General features: G+C 38.1%; 2 protein-coding genes across 2 annotated transcripts in view; both read left to right on the top strand.

The window, feature by feature from the left end:
- The window catches only part of Mdga2 (MAM domain containing glycosylphosphatidylinositol anchor 2), a 779363-nt gene that overhangs the window by 81370 nt on the left and 679815 nt on the right, over nt 1-18178 (top strand). The gene's annotated exons all lie outside the window — the stretch shown is intronic.
- Nucleotides 9365-11676, top strand: LOC114684621 (eukaryotic translation initiation factor 5-like). The gene has a single exon (XM_037210976.1). The coding sequence runs from the start codon at nt 9836-9838 to the stop codon at nt 11117-11119; it is 1284 nt and encodes a 427-aa protein (XP_037066871.1). The 5' UTR covers nt 9365-9835; the 3' UTR covers nt 11120-11676.

Here is an 18178-nt window from a genome sequence, read left to right as displayed (position 1 = left end):
CTGGTAACATCCACAGGGGCCTGGAACTTGCCTGGTATTACATTCCCTAGGGGATGTTACTACATCTCTTACAAGCTTTCATCTACAAGTATCTTCTCAGCTAGGATGTTGGGTTCATGAGTCGTTTATAGTGTTGGAGAGAGAGAGAGGGAGTGCTGGGTGGTAAGTTCAAAGTGCATTGTATATACATATGAAAAGTCAAAGAATGAAGTTAAAATATTAAATAAGAAATATTATTCCCTGAGATAAATTGTCAAACTGACTCTGAATTCAAAATTAAATCATTGGGTATGTAACAGTTAAAACGATAAAAAAAAATAATAATAATTGAGGACTCATAGTACCTGATGTTAACTTTACCACAAAACTATACTAGTCATGATGATATAATATTAAGCATAAGTCAGTGGAATGAAATATGGCAATATATTTGCATATTGTTAGTACATTTGTTTTTAATGATTTTTGTTGACAACGATTCTAAGAAATTATATGAAGAAACATGAGTTCTGCATGTTCACTTTAGCAGTCATATGTATTTTATGTGCTAATATTTAATGAATATAAGTGTCCATATAGTTGCTGTTTCTGCATTTAAAGATAACTGAAGACAACTGAAATTCTATTGTCAACCATGAGGGGCAGAGTCTAAATATATCTGTTTTTATTAAGGTGTAAGCTTTACAGTAAAGGCTGAATTGAACTTCATACACAAGAAGTGTGTACAAAATTCATTTCTAATGTGTAATCATTTTATATTGTTTCACATAACGAAGGTCTCCTTTTCTGTATCTTGTTGCTAACTTTAATTGTAGGACTAAAATGTGATCGAAAGTCAAAGAAAAGAAAGTATTCAAATAGATATTTCTCAAAGGAAAATCTAGTGTTAACACACACTTGAAAAGATATCCAACATCATTAATTATCATGATGAAGAGCAAAACTACAATGTGGTCACACTTTACACAATAAGAAGGATTGAAAAAGATGAACAACAGCAAGTGCTGCTGTGTTGATAAGGCTACAAGACCCTAGAGCTCTGACACATTGTGATGGGAATATAAAGTGGTTAAGCCAATTTGAAAAGTGCTATTGTGTGGGGCTCTTTTTTTTTTTTTTTTTTTTTTGTAAATGTTACATGTGTACATGTAAATACATAGAGAGGAAGTAAGGGTAAACAAAAGGATTTCCAGGGAGGAAAAGGAAGGGGGAAGTTAGGTAATTATATTTTTAATCCAAAAATAAAAGAAAAATGAAAAAAGAGAAATGTAAAATGTAGGAAAAAAAAAAGAGTAAAATGTTAAATAGTGCCATCTAATGACCCAGTGAATCCAATTTTTGGTGTATACTGAAAATAATAGAAACAGATATACAGAAAATATTGCATATGGATGTTCAGGGCAGCGTTATTTGTGATGCTTTAAGAATGCAAACAACCCAAATGTGAACCAGTGTATTAATGGGTAAATAAAAATATACCAGGATCTTACAAAGACCTTGGAGACATTCAATTACAAAGAAAATTTGAACAGCCAGACCACACTGGAGAGCATCCACTCCCACTTTGCTTTCCAGCTGTAGACTGATGCTTCACAAGATCATTTTACAAAATACCTAGATATCAAAATATTTTGAGTAGATATCTGGAAATAAAGGCAACTTTAGAATAGTATTAGGAAGTAGAAAAAAATGACAAATTAAATCTAACTGATTGCAAAAGTGGTCAGGAAGGAGCATAACTAAGGTTGTGAAATGAGTTGTATTAAGTGCAGTCTGATGCTGGTACTTAATCACAGATGACACTTCATTGGGGGGTAATAAATTCAAAGTTTTAAAAAAAAGAGCTTTGTAGCTGGAGAGTTTCTCTGTGGTCCGCCAAGCCCCCACAGTCCCACAGCCCACTTATAAAATAAACACACAGATGCTTATGTTATTTAAACTGTTGGGCCATTAGCTCAGGCCTACCATTGAGTAACTCTTACACTTAACTCAGCCCATTCTGTTAATTTATTTGTCGCCGCGTGTTCCGTGGCTCTACCTGTAGCCTTTATATGTTGCTCCCTGGACAGCAGGCTGGCATCTCCTCCAGACTTCTACCTCCCAGCTTCTCCTCTCTGTTTGTCCCTCTTATCCTATACTTCCTGCCTGGCTACTGACCAATCTGCGTTTTCTTTATTCACAACATACAGGACATCCCACTGTAGCTGGAGAGTTTCCTCTCCGGGACCTGTCAAGCCCTGGCAGTCCAACAGCCCACTTATAAAATAAATACACAGATGCTTATATTATTTAAACTGTTTGGCCTAATGGCTCAGACTTCTAGCTATATAGTTCTTACATATTAAATTAATCAATTTCTATAAATCTATACCTTGTCATGTGGCTTGTGGCTTACCGCATCTTCACATGCTGCTTGTCATGGAGGTGGCTGGCAGTGACTACCTTCGCCTTCCTTTTCTCTCAATTCTCCTTTCTGTTAGTCCCGCCTATACTTCCTGCCTGGCTACTGGCCAATCAGTGTTTTATTTATTGAACAATCAGAGCAACACATTTGACATACAAACCATCTCACAGCATCCCACAGCAGGGCTTAATTTAACATCAATGTTATTAAGAATAATGTAATAGTTCTGTATTGCATCTGTCTAATCTAACCTCTTACTATTCTGCTAATTAAATTTACCTTGCAGACTTAAAAACTATGTGGTCCAGGTTGAACATATTTTAACCTTCCCTAGTTGGAGGGATTGGTACTAATATGGCCAGGGGTAGGTCTGCCCAGACCTACCAGGAGCAATGAATGGGGACATTGTCACTTGTTCTTTACATGGTGATTAGACACTGGCGTGACTGAAATCCTGGATGAGGGAAGACTAACAGTTGAATGTTCTGTCACATATAACTGTGACTATAGATAATGATAATATACCTTATATTTTTCTAAAAGCTAAAAGAAAACATATTAAATGTTCTGACAGCAGAGAACTGATTAAATTTTGAAGTCATATACATTTTTACCTTAGTTTTAATAGCCAATATATTGGAGTATCACATGGAACCAAATATGCCAATTCAATTTATTAAAAGCTATAAACAACAGATAGAACAGTGTACATATGGATGTCTTATAGAGGATAAGATGACATATTAAAAGGGAGAGAGACTGAGACTCAATGTGAAGGAAAAATGAGTGAAAATAACTTGTTAGATAGTTGTGCTGGTCATGAGAACCAATCAAGTTCATCTCTTTAACTGCTGCCAGATGGCATTAGGTTTATCCTTTTCATACAAATATCTGTTTTAATCACGTTAAAACTATGTAGCTATCTTTAACATCTCTGATTTCCCTAAGCACCGTTTGCATTCTTGTTTAATTTTTATTTATTTATTTATTTTATTTTATTTTATTTATTTATTTTTTCGAGACAGGGTTTCTCTGTTTAGCTTTGTGCCTTTCCTGGAACTCGCTATGAAGACCAGGCTGGCCTCGAACTCACAGAGATCCGCCTGCCTCTGCCTCCTGAGTGCTGGGATTAAAGGCGTGCGCCACCACTGCCACCGCCGCCACCACCACCACCACCCGGCTTGTTTAATTTTTATATCATCTATTGAGTTGCCTATTGTTGTTTCCCTTTCATGGGTAAAGAAAATGAAATATGAAATACAGATTTAAGTAATTTGCCTAAATTCAGATAGTTGTGGTCAGTGGGCAAGCAGAATCTTAGGCTCAGGTTAAAAGGTCCTTGGTAACCTGCTGTTGTCCTGGAACCTGATTGGTAGATACCACTGAGACATATATCTAGATATTTCAAACATTATTGTGTCTTATATTAGAAACAGTCACATAGGACATTTTTATTGATTACTAAAATACCTGAGATAAACATTAAAGATTCTATATACATAATTGATCATATTCAATCATGGTCAAATATCCCTGTATAAATAAGCATTTCTGAAAGTATTTTAGAGTCTGGGGTATAATATATGTGATAAGGTACATTAAAAGAAAAATAACATTTAACTTAAATGGAGAAGTAGGATTATAAAATGCTTTACAAAGTTTTTCTTTAAAAATAACGTATTTGTTTACTGATTCACTTCATTTATGCTTCTTCCTTTTCCCACTCTTACTCCTCATATGTCCCCACTCCTCAAACTAATGATCTCTCCTTTAATTATTGTTTTATACATATGGGTGCAGTGCATTGACATTGGCCTGAAAACACATCACATACACACACACATATACACACAACCTGCTGAGTTCATTTATTGCAACTCTTTTATCGATGTATTTAAGATTGAACTTAATGTTGAATAACCAGGGCTCTCATCTTTCATGAAGGCTGGTTCTGTGTCTTTCATCAGCCTTGAATCACCTGGAGTTCATCTGGGAATTGTAGCAGGAATCTTAAAAGTTCTTATTAATAAAGTCAAACCCAAGGCCAGTTATTGGGGTGAACACTGGAAGATCAGAGAGACAGAACAAGCCACAGCTATCTCACCTCACCAGTTCCTCAGCTGGTCCTGTTTCCTCAGACTGGAAGCCTCTGAGTCCTCATCCAGAATGAATCCCAGCTGAACTGTGCTGCTTCAAAGCCTGAAAGCTTAACCAGCCGAATGCTTAGCCAGCCACATGCTTAACCAGCCAAATGCTTCTAGTTTCTGGTCCTCATGCCTTATATACCTTTCTGCTTTCTACCATCACTCCCTAGGATTAAAGGCTCACTTCCTGGGATTAAAGGCGTGAGTCACCATGCCTGGCTGTTTCCAGTGTGGCCTTGAACTCACAGAGATCCCAGATGGATTTCTGCCTCTGGAATGCTAGGATTAAAGGCGTGTGCTATCATTGCCTAGCTAGTGGCTTTTCTGTTCTCTGACCCCAGATAAGTTTATTAAGGTACACAATATTTTGGGGAACACAATACCACCACAGGGAATGGCACCCCGTAAGAGTTCCTCTGTCTGGCTTGTCAGGGCCCCTGCTGTTATTATCACACCCATGTTACACAGGCGACTAGAGTTTTTGAGATTCTAGAGAGGCAGCTTCTCTGTCGTATATGGAAGTCACTGCCTTGCAGAAGACATCCTAGTGCTCTGGCTCTTATAATCTTTCTGCCCTCTCTTCCATGATGTTTCTTCAGCCTTAGGTGTAGAAGTTGCATTGTATATGTATCAGTTGTCTATGGCCTGTTGTTCTTTGCATTTTGACCTGTTGTGGATTTCTGTAATTGTCTTTATATACTGAAAAATAAAAACCTGCTGCCATACTGAGGGGGGAGAGCTGCACTTATCTGTGGGTATAAGGACAAGTTTTTTTTTTTTTTTTTTTTTTTTTTTTTTTAAATGGAATTAGAAACTATATTGGTTTAGGGAAGTGGTACTTGTAGGTTCTCTTTTAGGCTCCATACCTCACCAGGCATGGGTTGGTGGCTGGGATCACAGTGCCCACTTTACCAGGCATGAATTTTCTCCTGTTGAACATGCCAACTGGAGAGCTTTTAGCTAACCCCAAGATATAACTGTCACTATTGTACCATTGAGGATATCTTGACAGGCTGGTCATTGTTGTAGTCCATAGACTTTACAGGACTAGCTAGGACTATTAATTGCTTATCTCCCTAGGTGTCATGGATTCTATAAGATCTGGTCCTCAGAGTCCCATGTTAGTTCTCGCAAGTCCTTTGCCCAAAATTGTGATATCTTTGGCAGTTTTATTTTCTTTGTTTGTCTTCAGCCTCTGTGAGAAAACCCAAACAATGGAATAGCATATTTTGTTTTGGAGTGCCTTGGATTCCCCTGACCGGCAACTCAATAGGAGATTTCCTGTTCCTGATACTGGAATTGTGGAGTTTTGTTAATAGTTAATAATAGCTATAATAGTTATAATAGCGCTTGGGTGCAGCATTATTACCCTAAATGGCATTATTTCACAGACACACACACACACACACACACACACACACACACACACACACACACACACACTCATACATATGTATTTTAAGTAAAAAGAAAATAATTTTCCATTATGGCTTTTTCAAATATCCTTAGTGGTATCTATCCCTCCCTCTCCCTCTGTATCTGTTACCTTCCCTCTCTGCTCCCAGCAAAGTAATCCTTTTTGCCCCCTCATGGTACCTATTTCTCACAATACTCCTCTCTAGAGATCCTTCCCCCACTGTGGTCCTTAAATAGAACATCATCAAAAGCTTCTTTACAGAAAAAGAAACAACCAACTGAGTAAAGAGAAAGCCTGCAGAGTGAGAAGGGGATCTTTGCCAGCTATACATCTGCTAAAGGATTAATACCCAGAATATTTAAATAACTCAAAAATAACACAAAGTCTCTAGCAAACCAATGACCCAATTTGAAAAAAAAAGATCTATGGATCTGAGCAGAGAGTTCTCAAGAGAAGACAGAAATCACCAAGAAACCCTTTTACAAAAAGTGATGAGTACCTTTAGCAATTAGAGTTATACAAATTCAAGTACTTAACGGTTTTCATCTTAACCCAGGTCATAATGACCAACATCCAGAAAAGTACTGAGAGCAACTGCTGGCAAAGATGTCTAGAGAGGACCCTCACTGTGGATGGGATGACACTTTGGTGCAGGCACTATAAAAGTCAGTGGAGAGAATTGTAAAAAAGCAATACCTAAAAATAGATTTGCAATATGACCACTCCTTGACATATACCTAAAGATATCAACATCCTAATCTACAGGTACATTGCTGCTCTCCTCCCAATCCCGGTAAAAAACCTAGATGCCCTTCAACTGTGGAATGGAGAATGCAAATTTGCTTCATATACAAACTAGAATTCTATTCAACTCATGAAAATCCAAATAATTGGATGAAACTAGAAAATACTATGCCAAGTGTGGTAACCCAGACCAATGAAGACAAATGTTACATGCTGTCTCTTATTTGAGTGAAGTTTTGGTATGAATACGTGTCTGTCATTCAGGCTGAAGAGGAAGGCGTTCCAAAGCGAGGGGACAGATGGTAAAAGCAGGAACCATTAAGGAAGAATGCATGTTCTGGAACTATAAGTTCATGGAGGCTAATTTGTGGAACAATGATCAGATGTTCTAAGCCTGAATTTCATCAGGAGGGAACCATTAAACACGTGTATTCCCAATGATGACCTAAGACTGACTTGCAAAAATTAGGGCAATTTTGGCTTATGCAGGAAGGTATATTTTGGTAGTGAGGTGAAGGGCTTTAAACTGGTAAACCAAGAGATGGAATGAGGGTGTCAGTTCTTCTGGAGGCTATCAAAGAATTTCAGAAATAGGAAAGTCAGTGACATGTACTCAGATCAGATGAACACTCTCCCCTGTGAATAACTTGTAAGCTTGCTCTTATTTGTTGTCTCCATATTGAGGTGATATCTGCAGAGACAAATTTATCAGTCGTAAGTGTTAAGTGAGCATCCATCACGTGCCCAGATTAAAGGTTAGTTTCTGACAAGATGCATATTTAGAATACCACCGTGGTTTCTTTACACTGAACAACACAGAAATTTAGAAATAAGTGATTTTTTTTTTCCAGAAGAGACCACATTTGATTTGCATTTGTATCACCAATGCTCGCTCTGATTAGAAAATAGAAGATACACGATGGCGGCTTGTTTAAGTGAATGTACAGTGCATACACGTTTCTGAGTTAGTGGATTAGAATATTAAAACATTTGTAAAGGTGAAATGTTTAATTCATTGAGTTAGCACGTGTCTCTCAAGGAACCACCAACTTGGACTCAAGGTGACAACAGACAACTCTTCTTCCAGACTTCTGTGAGACCATGAGAATGCATGCTACAGAATAATCAAGAAGTCACTATCTTGTTCCCAGTGTCAGTTTACTCTTTAGCACAGTAGAGATCATTTTGTTTTCCCTTTACAATACAAGGCTGTTTTGAGGACTATATGTGTTAAAGAAATTAAAACTAAAGTCTAGAGGTGATTTAGCTTTTCAGAGAAAATGCTGTTTCCACACAAGATAATCATTTCCCTTTCCAAAGGCTGCCAATAAAGAATTGTCTTAGAAAACATTGAAGAAATAAATGCAATTTTAGATTATTTTAATCCAATATCTGAATAAAGGAATTTCAATGAGGAACAGGTAGTCATTGATCAACAAATATATTTAAAACACACCACTTCCTACATTGTATGGATAATGAAGGGAAGGGGGTTTGGTTCCTGGAGCTTAAAATATTCATCCATGTTTTGAGGTAGAGGAGATTCAACAAATTTTATTTTAAAATGTTTCAGTAAACTTTTAACCATGAAACACCTTTAAATGTGGTGCCCTAAATCTCGGTAGGTAAATTATGAATCAGTAAAATGGGTTATGAAAGAATTGTCAAAGGCCCGTGTTCGCACTTAAGCCAGAAGTGGCGCTGCCTTATTCTCGCTTGCTGGAGGCTGACTGCCATGCAGAGCAGCTCAAACATCATTTCCCGAGAGACACGCTTGCTTTGATCACACATTCTAGTGGAACAGCTTCCCTTCGCTTAACTCTTTCTGAGGTCTCCATAACAAACTCCGTTTATTCAAGATCTGCTTTCACGTAAGCCTTTTCCCACTAAACTAACAAGAACAGAGACCCTGTCTATCTTGTGACTGTCTCTGGTGAATGAGAAAGGACAAACAAACTAACGAATCCAAGAGCCTCAGCAGCGTTTATTGAATTGATGTGCTATGGATAATCACGGTTTTCAGAACAAGATATTACCGCTCATTGAAAAGAATGCCAAGGCAAGTATCATAAAGTGCTAAGTTGCTCACTTGTCCTAGAGAGAAGTTCATGTAAATGAGAGACTAAGTGAAACCTGACATAGAGATTGAAATGACACTTTTTGAAATAAAAGATGGGATTTTAAATAATGTCACAGTACCAAAAGTTAATATCAAGTTACTTCTTGAGAATATAAAATAAGTTTAGCGAAAATTGCTGCATCTTTCTATGTAGTAATTGTTCGGTGCAGAACAACAGGTGTGTCATGGCAGCTTAGATACAAGTGCTTTACTCTACTGTGATTTAAACTAAATATATTACTGTTCTCAGATATTTAGGCAGAGGTTTTTAGCCTAGGATCAGCACTGATGCCTGTAACGTTAAAATAGGCAACATTGTAATTACCAAAAATAAACAAAATACTAAAACATGGAGTCAAAAAACAAGTTAAATTTTCTTAAAAATCTACATGCTTGGAAAGTCACATTTAGCAAAAAAATTTAAAAATATACCTGTTAAGACTTAATAATTTGAGTCAGAGCAAGAACATTCCAGAGGTGAGTCCGCGGGGGGGGGGGGGGGGGGGGCGGTGGCCAGTGCCCCTGCCCAGTGCTCCTGCCCCTCCACCTCGCGGGCCGCTGGCGGGGGCAGGCGCTGCCTGAGGCTCACAACCTTGTCCTTGCCAGGTAGCCAGGCTCTGCGCTGCTGGTGTGGACACAGACGTCGCTGGGACAGCCCCTCCCGCTGCTTGGCGGTGGCACCTGCCCACCGCCCCTCCGCTCACCGCCCGCCCCGCCGCTCCGGACCCGGTTTCCAGCGTCTCTTCCTCCCAGTCCCGGGCGAGCTGCGTTGGGTTTGTGTCTTTATTTGACGAAAACGAGCTGTTGCGCAGCCATTGATACCTGTGTTGGGGAAACACAGGATACAAGCAAGAAGCTTACAGCCTCAGTGGCGAAAATTTTTTCACGTCAGAGACCGAGAACTCTTGCAGTCGTTTATGTCATCCCTTCTTCTCCAGACAGAAGATACCAAAAAGTTGCAATCAAAGATCTGTTCATCTTATTGATAAAGTCACTAATAAGCCAAAATGTCTGTCAACGTCAACCACAGCGTGTCAGATCAGTTCTATCGCTACAAGATGCCCCGTTTGATTGCCAAGGTTGAGGGCAAAGGAAATGGAATCAAGACAGTTATAGTCAACATGGTTGACGTTGCAAAGGCGCTTAATCGGCCTCCAACGTATCCCACCAAATATTTTGGTTGTGAGCTGGGAGCACAGACCCAGTTTGATGTTAAGAATGACCGTTACATTGTCAATGGATCTCATGAGGCGAATAAGCTGCAAGACATGTTGGATGGATTCATTAAAAAATTTGTTCTTTGTCCTGAGTGTGAGAATCCTGAAACAGATCTGCATGTCAATCCAAAGAAGCAAACAATAGGTAATTCTTGTAAAGCCTGTGGGTACCGAGGCATGCTTGACACACATCATAAACTCTGTACATTCATTCTCAAAAACCCACCTGAGAATAGTGACAGTGGTACAGGAAAGAAAGAAAAGAAAAAGAAAAATAGAAAGGGCAAGGACAAGGAAAATGGCTCCGTATCCAGCAGTGAGACACCACCACCTCCACCACCAAATGAAATTAGTCCTCCTCCACATGCTGTGCAGGAAGAAGAGGAGGAGGATGATTGGGGGGAGGATACAACTGAGGAAGCTCAGAGGCACAGAATGGATGAAATCAGTGACCATGCAAAAGTTCTGACACTCAGCGATGATTTGAAAAGAACTATAGAAGAGTGTGTTAACATCCTGTTTGATTTTGTTAAGAAAAAGAGCATTATTGATTCATCTGATAAAGAAATTGTTACTGAGGTAGAAAGACTGGATGTAAAAACTATGGGTCCTCTTGCTTTGACTGAAGTTCTCTTTAACGAGAAGATAAGAGAGCAGATCAAGAAATACAGGCGCCATTTCTTAAGATTTTGTCATAACAAAAAGGCTCAGCGATACCTCCTTCATGGTTTAGAATGTGTGGTAGCAATGCATCAAGCTCAGCTGATCTCCAAGATTCCACATATCTTGAAGGAGATGTATGATGCAGACCTTTTAGAAGAGGAGGTCATCATCAGCTGGTCGGAAAAGGCCTCTAAGAAATATGTCTCAAAAGAACTTGCCAAAGACATTCGTGTCAAAGCAGAACCATTTATTAAATGGTTGAAGGAAGCAGAGGAAGAATCTTCTGGTGGTGAAGAAGAAGATGAAGATGAAAATATTGAGGTGGTATATTCGAAGACTGCCTGTGTACCAAAAGTTGAAACTGTGAAGTCTGACAACAAGGACGATGACATTGATATTGATGCCATTTAAAAGGATGGATGCAATTTAGCTTAAAAGTGTAAAGCTGCAAATTTTTCTCCATTATCAGCCAGAAGTGCAACATGTATGTGCAAAAGCTCAAATGGCTTTAACATCATGCTACACTTGATACTAAAAAGCTATTACTGTGAGTGGTCTATACTTAAGCCCAATGAGACATCTAGGGAGTCCATACTTATCAGTGAACAGTTGTAGTTTCCTTATTTATAGCATGTTTCTTTTGGAAAAACTAGTGGTGGACACATTTGGATCACATTTATACAGTTACTAAAAAATAAAGATTCGATTTTGGTCATTCTTCAGACTTTGGGCTCTGAATGTCTTATACTGAAGTAATTGGCTACTTATAGGATGTTATACAATTTAACCTAAGGTCCTTGAGCCTGATAGATTGCAGGTGCTAAAACTTACAGAATGCAAACCATTGTAATGACCTTACTCAGCCATTAAGAAATGGGATATTTTAAAAGTTGTATCTCCAGTCCTCATCTGTTCAGATTGTCAACTGATAATTCTTGTCATTCTAAGGGAGACTAATGAATAAATAACAATGTGACATCTTCATGAGAAGTTAAAAAAAAAAAGACTTAATAATTTTTCAGTTAAAGAATTCAGGTTCAGTCATATATGGAAGCCATTGTCCTTATCACATTTTAAAAGCATGAATTTACTGTGATTCCATGCTTGTTGTGATGTGAAAACTGTTATGTGTTGAGGTCCATCTTTGACACTAACACGTTAATTTATTTGTCAGTGGTAAGCCCACATCATTTCTTCCCTCCTACTTTCATTTCCAATTTTCTACCAAACCACTTTAAGGCATCCTGGATCATGATACTATGTCAATAATTAAAATGTGAATAACCAGAGAGCTGTTGTAATGTTTTACAATAATCAACATTTAGTAAGCGGTTACTGCGTACCACATACTGGACTAATGATGTTAGGTCTGTTCCCTTATTTATTCCTATAACAGCAATATGAGATAAATGCTGTTCTGCCTATTTTTGCCAAAAAAATGAGCTCACAGAAGTTAGTTTACTGAAGCCTTATATTATTGTAAAGATTCTATGCTTAACTGTACCTAGAGTAGTGAACAGATTGGGTATAAAGTAATGAACAGTAATGGGCAGATTGCAGAAACCAGTTATAGAAATGAATGCTTGAAATACAGTGAAGTAAGCTTATATACTAAGGATCCTTCCCCTCTTATGCTCTGTTTGCTCTTTCAGTCCTTTGGCCCCTACACATCCTATTCTCATCAAAGTGCAGACATGTTTTATCCAAATTGAAGTATTTGCTATGAATTTTTTTCAGAGTCATAAGAGCATATCCAAACACCACATGGATAAAGAAAGCATGTAACTTCCTCTTAATCATGAGTGAGGGTGTCATTGGGCACAGTATAATCTACCAGTGGTACAGCCTTTTGCAGCTTCCCGCTTTGCTCAGCTAAGCTTACTTTGAAGTTTATCACATTGATTCACCCATATTTGAGCATTACCATTACACACACATTTAAAAAAAAAAAACAGTTAGCAAATCTCAATTCTATCTCAGTTCTCATAATGTTAATTATCCATACAGTCATCTTCAACCAGGGGTTGGGATACTGGAAATGAGGACTTCAAACAAGCTGTAAAGGTAACAAAGGCGTGATGCTTCCATGACTTACTCCAATTTCCAGATTCTCTGCACTACTCTTAAAAAAAGAAGAGTAGGGGAGGAATACGCTCACCACACAGTATATACATATATGAAGATTAAAAACAAAACAAAACAAAACAAAACAAAAACAGCAACAAAGGAATGCTGCTTTTCCCTAATCAGTCAGGAAGTGGCCAAGAAAAGAAAGAATAAGGGAGGTTGGAGACAAAATGCTCATTCCTATGTGTCCATAAAAACACATATTTATGGCTTTCATGCACTCTAAGAGTAATAAAGGGATAAATGCGCTTAAAGCAAATTTCTAATGAAATGAGGGGCTTTGTAGCAACTTGGATTGGTTCCTGATTCATATGATTCAAATCGTGCCTGACCCAGGGATTGGGCTTTTGCTGGTTTAGTTATTAGTATTCACTTTTCTCTTCTGAACAGCATAAGTTACAGAAATCCGCTCAGCCAGGCAACCACTGTAGACATGTGCCCTTTGATGTGTGGCCCGTGGTGAAAGCTTTTGTCACCAGGTTGGCTGAGAGGTCCCAGACAGCATGGTGCAGCCGAGGCATTATTCCTCATAATGGCAAGCACCAGCCAAGAACACTGGGGCCTGTGGTTCTGACTTAAAATCTCAGCAAAATGCAAATACACAATAAAGCATGCCTTGCAAGGGACATGCTGGCATTTTTATTCTTATACTTTAAATATAGAGAGATCCCTTATAACCTTGCCTTTTCAGAGATTAGTAGCAGGCAGAATATTTTCTTCCTGCACTTACATTTGCACAATCCCAGACCTTCTGCTCCTACAGATTACAGTAGTCACTGTGAAGAATCTATTTTATAGGATCATATTTTGTAAATATTAACTTCTGTGGCCTGTGTGCTCTGATTTAACTCAATGCCCAGTGTGGTAAACTAATAGGTGGGGACTTACCGCTGAATAATAATAGGATGAAAAAAAAAAAAAAAAAACAAAAAAAAACAAAAAACCTCTCTGAGCTTTTTAGCCCCTTCCACCCTGTGAAGACACGCACAAGCCGCCATCTATAAGGGCTTGACACTAATTAGTTACTGAACTTGCCTTCATCTTGGATTTCTCTGCCTCCAGAGCTATGAGGGATGTGTTTGTAGTATTCATAATTGACTGTCTAAGGAGTTGCGTTACATCAGTCCAGATGGCCTCAGCTCCTAAAGACACCAACTTACATATGAAAGCTTTAGCTTTGGGGAGTAGAAAATAGAGCTGTGTTCAGATTCTTGCTCATTTGACCATGATCCAACTGGACAGAAAGAAACTCTTTATATCTGCCTCATCTGTACCATGAGAATAATGATTCCTTAACTTTTGGACCTGCTATGTTAATTAAACATGACTGTACATTTCATAGGCATATACACACATTCAAATAATACAGTAACATATATAGTATAGGTGTTAATAGTTTTAAAATTGTTTTTGTTCTTACTGAATAAACTTAATCTAAACATGTATATATAGCTGGAACTATCCATTTTCTATATTTGCTTTCAGGTTGGTTAAGTCTAGTTTTAGTTTTTGAGTATTTGATAGAAACATTAACATCTTTTTATTCTATTAGAAATGTTCTAAAGTATGAAGTTTTTCCTAATCCAAGAAATTTTTTCTTTATTAATCACTTTTAAGGAATGTCTCTATTCATTTTACAAACCAACACAGATACCCCTCTCACCCCTCCTCCTGCTTCACCCACCCCCAGCCCTTTCCCTCCCTACACCTCTCCCACCCCCACTAGCCCTCACCTCATCCCATCCTCCAAAAGGGTAATGAGTCAGCAAAGCCTGAAACATTCAGTTGAAGCAAGACCAAGCCCTTCCTCCCTGCATCAAGGCTGAGTAAAGCATCCCACCACAGGTAATGGGCTCCAAAAAGCCAGCTCATGTACCAAGGATAGAACCTGATCCCACTGCCAGGGGCCCATCAAACAGACCAAGCCTCACAAGTGGCTTCCATATGCAGAGGGTCTAGTCCAGTCCCATGCAGGTTTCACAGCTGTTGGTCTAAAGTTCCTGAGTTCCCACAAATTTGGTTCAGCTGTCTCTGTAAATTTCCCCACCAAGATCTTGACCTCTCTTTTCATATAATCCTTCTTCCCTCCCTTTGACTGGACTCTCAGCTCAGCCTGGTGCATGGCTGTGGATATCTGCATCTGCTTCCATCAGTTACTGGATGAAGGAAGTACAAATATTATAAATAAGCTAAAAAAGAAAATTAAAAGATGTTTGCAGGTACCAATTAGGAGAATGGAAGATGGGAAAATTCTATACCCCAAATATATTGCTGCCATTATACTAGAGAATCTTACATATAAATATCAGCCTAGAAGCATAAGACAGAATGCTGTAATAATTTGTGGTGCACCATTAGAATCATATCATGCTGCCTTAAACAGTGATAAGTATGGAGACTATTCTTTGAAAATATATTATGACATTGATGGAAAACAGCAACATATTAAAAAATACAAAGTTCACTTCTAAGTACTTTAAATATAGAGAGATTACTTATAACCTTGCCTTTTCACTTCTAAGTATTCTGATAGTGGACACATTAAAAAGAAAAACATTAGCCATGCTATTTTTAGCGATGCTGTTTTTTCAAATGTCAGAAGGAAGCAAATTATCAAATCAGTAAGATTTAGGTTGGCCTAAATTAGTCCTGTTGTGTTATCATCTTTGATTAGTTAGGTTCTGGGGAACACAGAGTTGGCTTATTTCCAAAGCGTGATAAACAGTGACCATGTGTTTGTAACATTGCAAGTGATTTCCATTCAAAGAGTAGGACTACTGTCTCCAGGAACCAAAGTTGTTAGAAGTCAGCATGACTGATATTATCACCATGTTCCCTAGGCATGGGAGTGGACTTGTAAAGGCATTTAGACATGTTTGTCTAAATTTGGGAAACATCACACTTCCACTTCACAATCAACTGTATTTCTGAACCATTGGGCTATAAACTCTCTGAAGGTGGGAATTATTTCTAGTATTGTTGACCTGCAATAAATCCTCCAAAGTATTTCTTAGATTGAATGAATTTAGATAAGACCTATGCCTATCACTATAACCAAGACCAAGAATATGTGTCATGGGCCCAAGGGGAAAGCCTACTAGCTATTATTATATGAAATTTACATAACATTAAAACCACTCTTAATGACTGACTTATTGTTGTGCTCATAGATCGTGGCATCTCTCAACACTCGTCAGAGAAGGTTTTTCATTTTATTTTGTTTTTTGTATTGTTTTCTTGCAGTGGATATTGATTAGCATAGAGACTTTCAACTGGTCAATCAATGCTGGAAAATAGAGACTTCAGAGTTCTCAGCCATAAATGGAATGCATGTATCACATTTCTCACCTCAAGGCTCAGGGATCTTCATGCAATAATGGCCTGGAAGACTACAGGGGATAGAGATGGCTGATGGCTTCTAAAAAGCGTGTGCGTGCGCGTGCGTGTGCGCATGCATGTGTGCATGTGTGTGTGTGTGTGTGTGTGTGTGTATTTTGTGTCCACAACAGGCACAGAGAACTCACAAAGATTGTGGCATCATGCATAAGACCCATTTAAGTTCATGTCAAACAAAATCCTAACTTGGTGGGGAGGAAATGTACCACACCCTTTAGCTGAGGAGCTGCTGGCAAGCCAAAGTCAATTTTCTTTGATGGTGGAACCTCTGGTATATAAATCATGTTCCAGGAGAGACCCCACAGCCATGAGTAGTTGGACAGTGTGGATTGAAATCGAGGAGAGAGAGACAAATGAAGTTGGGGGAGATGAGGGTAGGCATACAAGTAAGGGTGGATCTCCAACCACTTGAGGGAAGAAGACAAGTATGGTGATGATACAAAATATAAAAAATCTCAAAGAAATAATAAAAATAAAATCATTTAAAAATTGAAAATGAACATTGTGGCACATACTTATAATCCCAGTATTTGGAAGGTAGAAGCAGGAAGATCTCTGTGAGTGTGTGGTTAGCCTAGATTATGTAGGCATATCCAGCCCAGCCAACAATATATCATGAGAACGTATTTCAAACAAACAAACTAAAAAGATATTGACCCCAATGCTATGTTCTATAAAATCATTTTGTGGCCTATTAAGCATACATTCATGAATATACCAACTTGGTATCGTTATGATGTACCACATTTTTAATTGGAGTAGTAGCGCTAAATAGTATAACTGTGAAATTAACAGGACAATACCAGTGATCACGACAAAATGCATGCGGAAAAGCCCAACAAGGCTCAATTCTACACAACTATAGGCAACTGAGGAAAATTCGGAGTGAGAGAGGTGGTCCTGACCAGGGGAGAGCACACCAATTGGTTGTCCAGCCCCAAACAGTCAACATATGCAAATACATATATGCATGTACTAACAATTAGTGAAAAAGGAGACCATGAATTAAAAGAACAGTGAGGAAGAGTATAAGGGAGGCTTAAAGGGAGGAAAGAGAAAGAGAAAATGCACAGTTATATTATAATCTCTTTTTTATATTTTTCAAGACAGGATTTCACTGTTAGCCGAGGTTGTCCTGGAACTTGCTTTGTAGACTAGGATGGGCTCAAACTTAGTGATCTGTCTGCATCTGCCTCCCAAGTGTTGTGATTAAAGGTGTGCACCACCAATTTTTTAATGATAAAAAAAATACTAGATATGCCAGTAAAATCAATGAACGCTGGAAAATAGTCTCAAGTTGATGTGCTTTTTTTGTTACTTTTCTCTTGACCTTATAAAAATCTTATCCTACTCCAATACTTAATATTGTTTCTCAACTTTTGTTAGCAAAAGGTATACCTTGTGAAGTACAGATTCTTTGTGATGAGCATGCTCTTGAAACCAATGCCATGTTGGGGGGGGGGGACTAAAGAGGACATGTCATGGAAAGGAAGAGTAGAGGAAGTAAACATTTTGTGCTATTTTGTGTCACTTTATTTGGGATCTAATGGGTTATTTATCCGTTAAGTGAGTGACTAACCTTTAATAAGAAGTTGGTACTATTAATGTTGTCAACAGTTACGTCCCACATTCCTTAACACCCATATGTGAGATGCTCCCTCCTCATTTTTGTTCTTTTCTAATACCTTTGATTTGCTCTTAAAATTATATGAATATTCATTAGAGGTATAATCCAAAATCAGTTTTTAGTAACACTGATGTGTGATCTAGATAGATATATTAATTATTTTAAGTATAAGATTCCTCTTAGCGTTTACCTGTTTTTGTTTCAATCATAGCTATTTCACAAAACTGTAATATAGGTGGAAAATTAGTATTGTATTATAGATAATAGAAAATAAATTGAATTAGAAATGTCATTTCATATATATTACAACAAATAATAAG

Source organism: Peromyscus leucopus, chromosome 14 (genome assembly GCF_004664715.2).
Source record: "Peromyscus leucopus breed LL Stock chromosome 14, UCI_PerLeu_2.1, whole genome shotgun sequence".
Taxonomy (NCBI): domain Eukaryota; kingdom Metazoa; phylum Chordata; class Mammalia; order Rodentia; family Cricetidae; genus Peromyscus; species Peromyscus leucopus.
The sequence above is the reverse complement of the archived record's forward strand: the minus strand, read 5'-3'. Positions and strand labels throughout refer to the sequence as shown.

What these genes read in the sequence shown, in the direction of transcription:
- LOC114684621 (XM_037210976.1), top strand. Translation starts at nt 9,836, where the DNA reads ATGTCTGTCAACGTCAACCACAGCGTGTCAGATCAGTTCTATCGCTAC.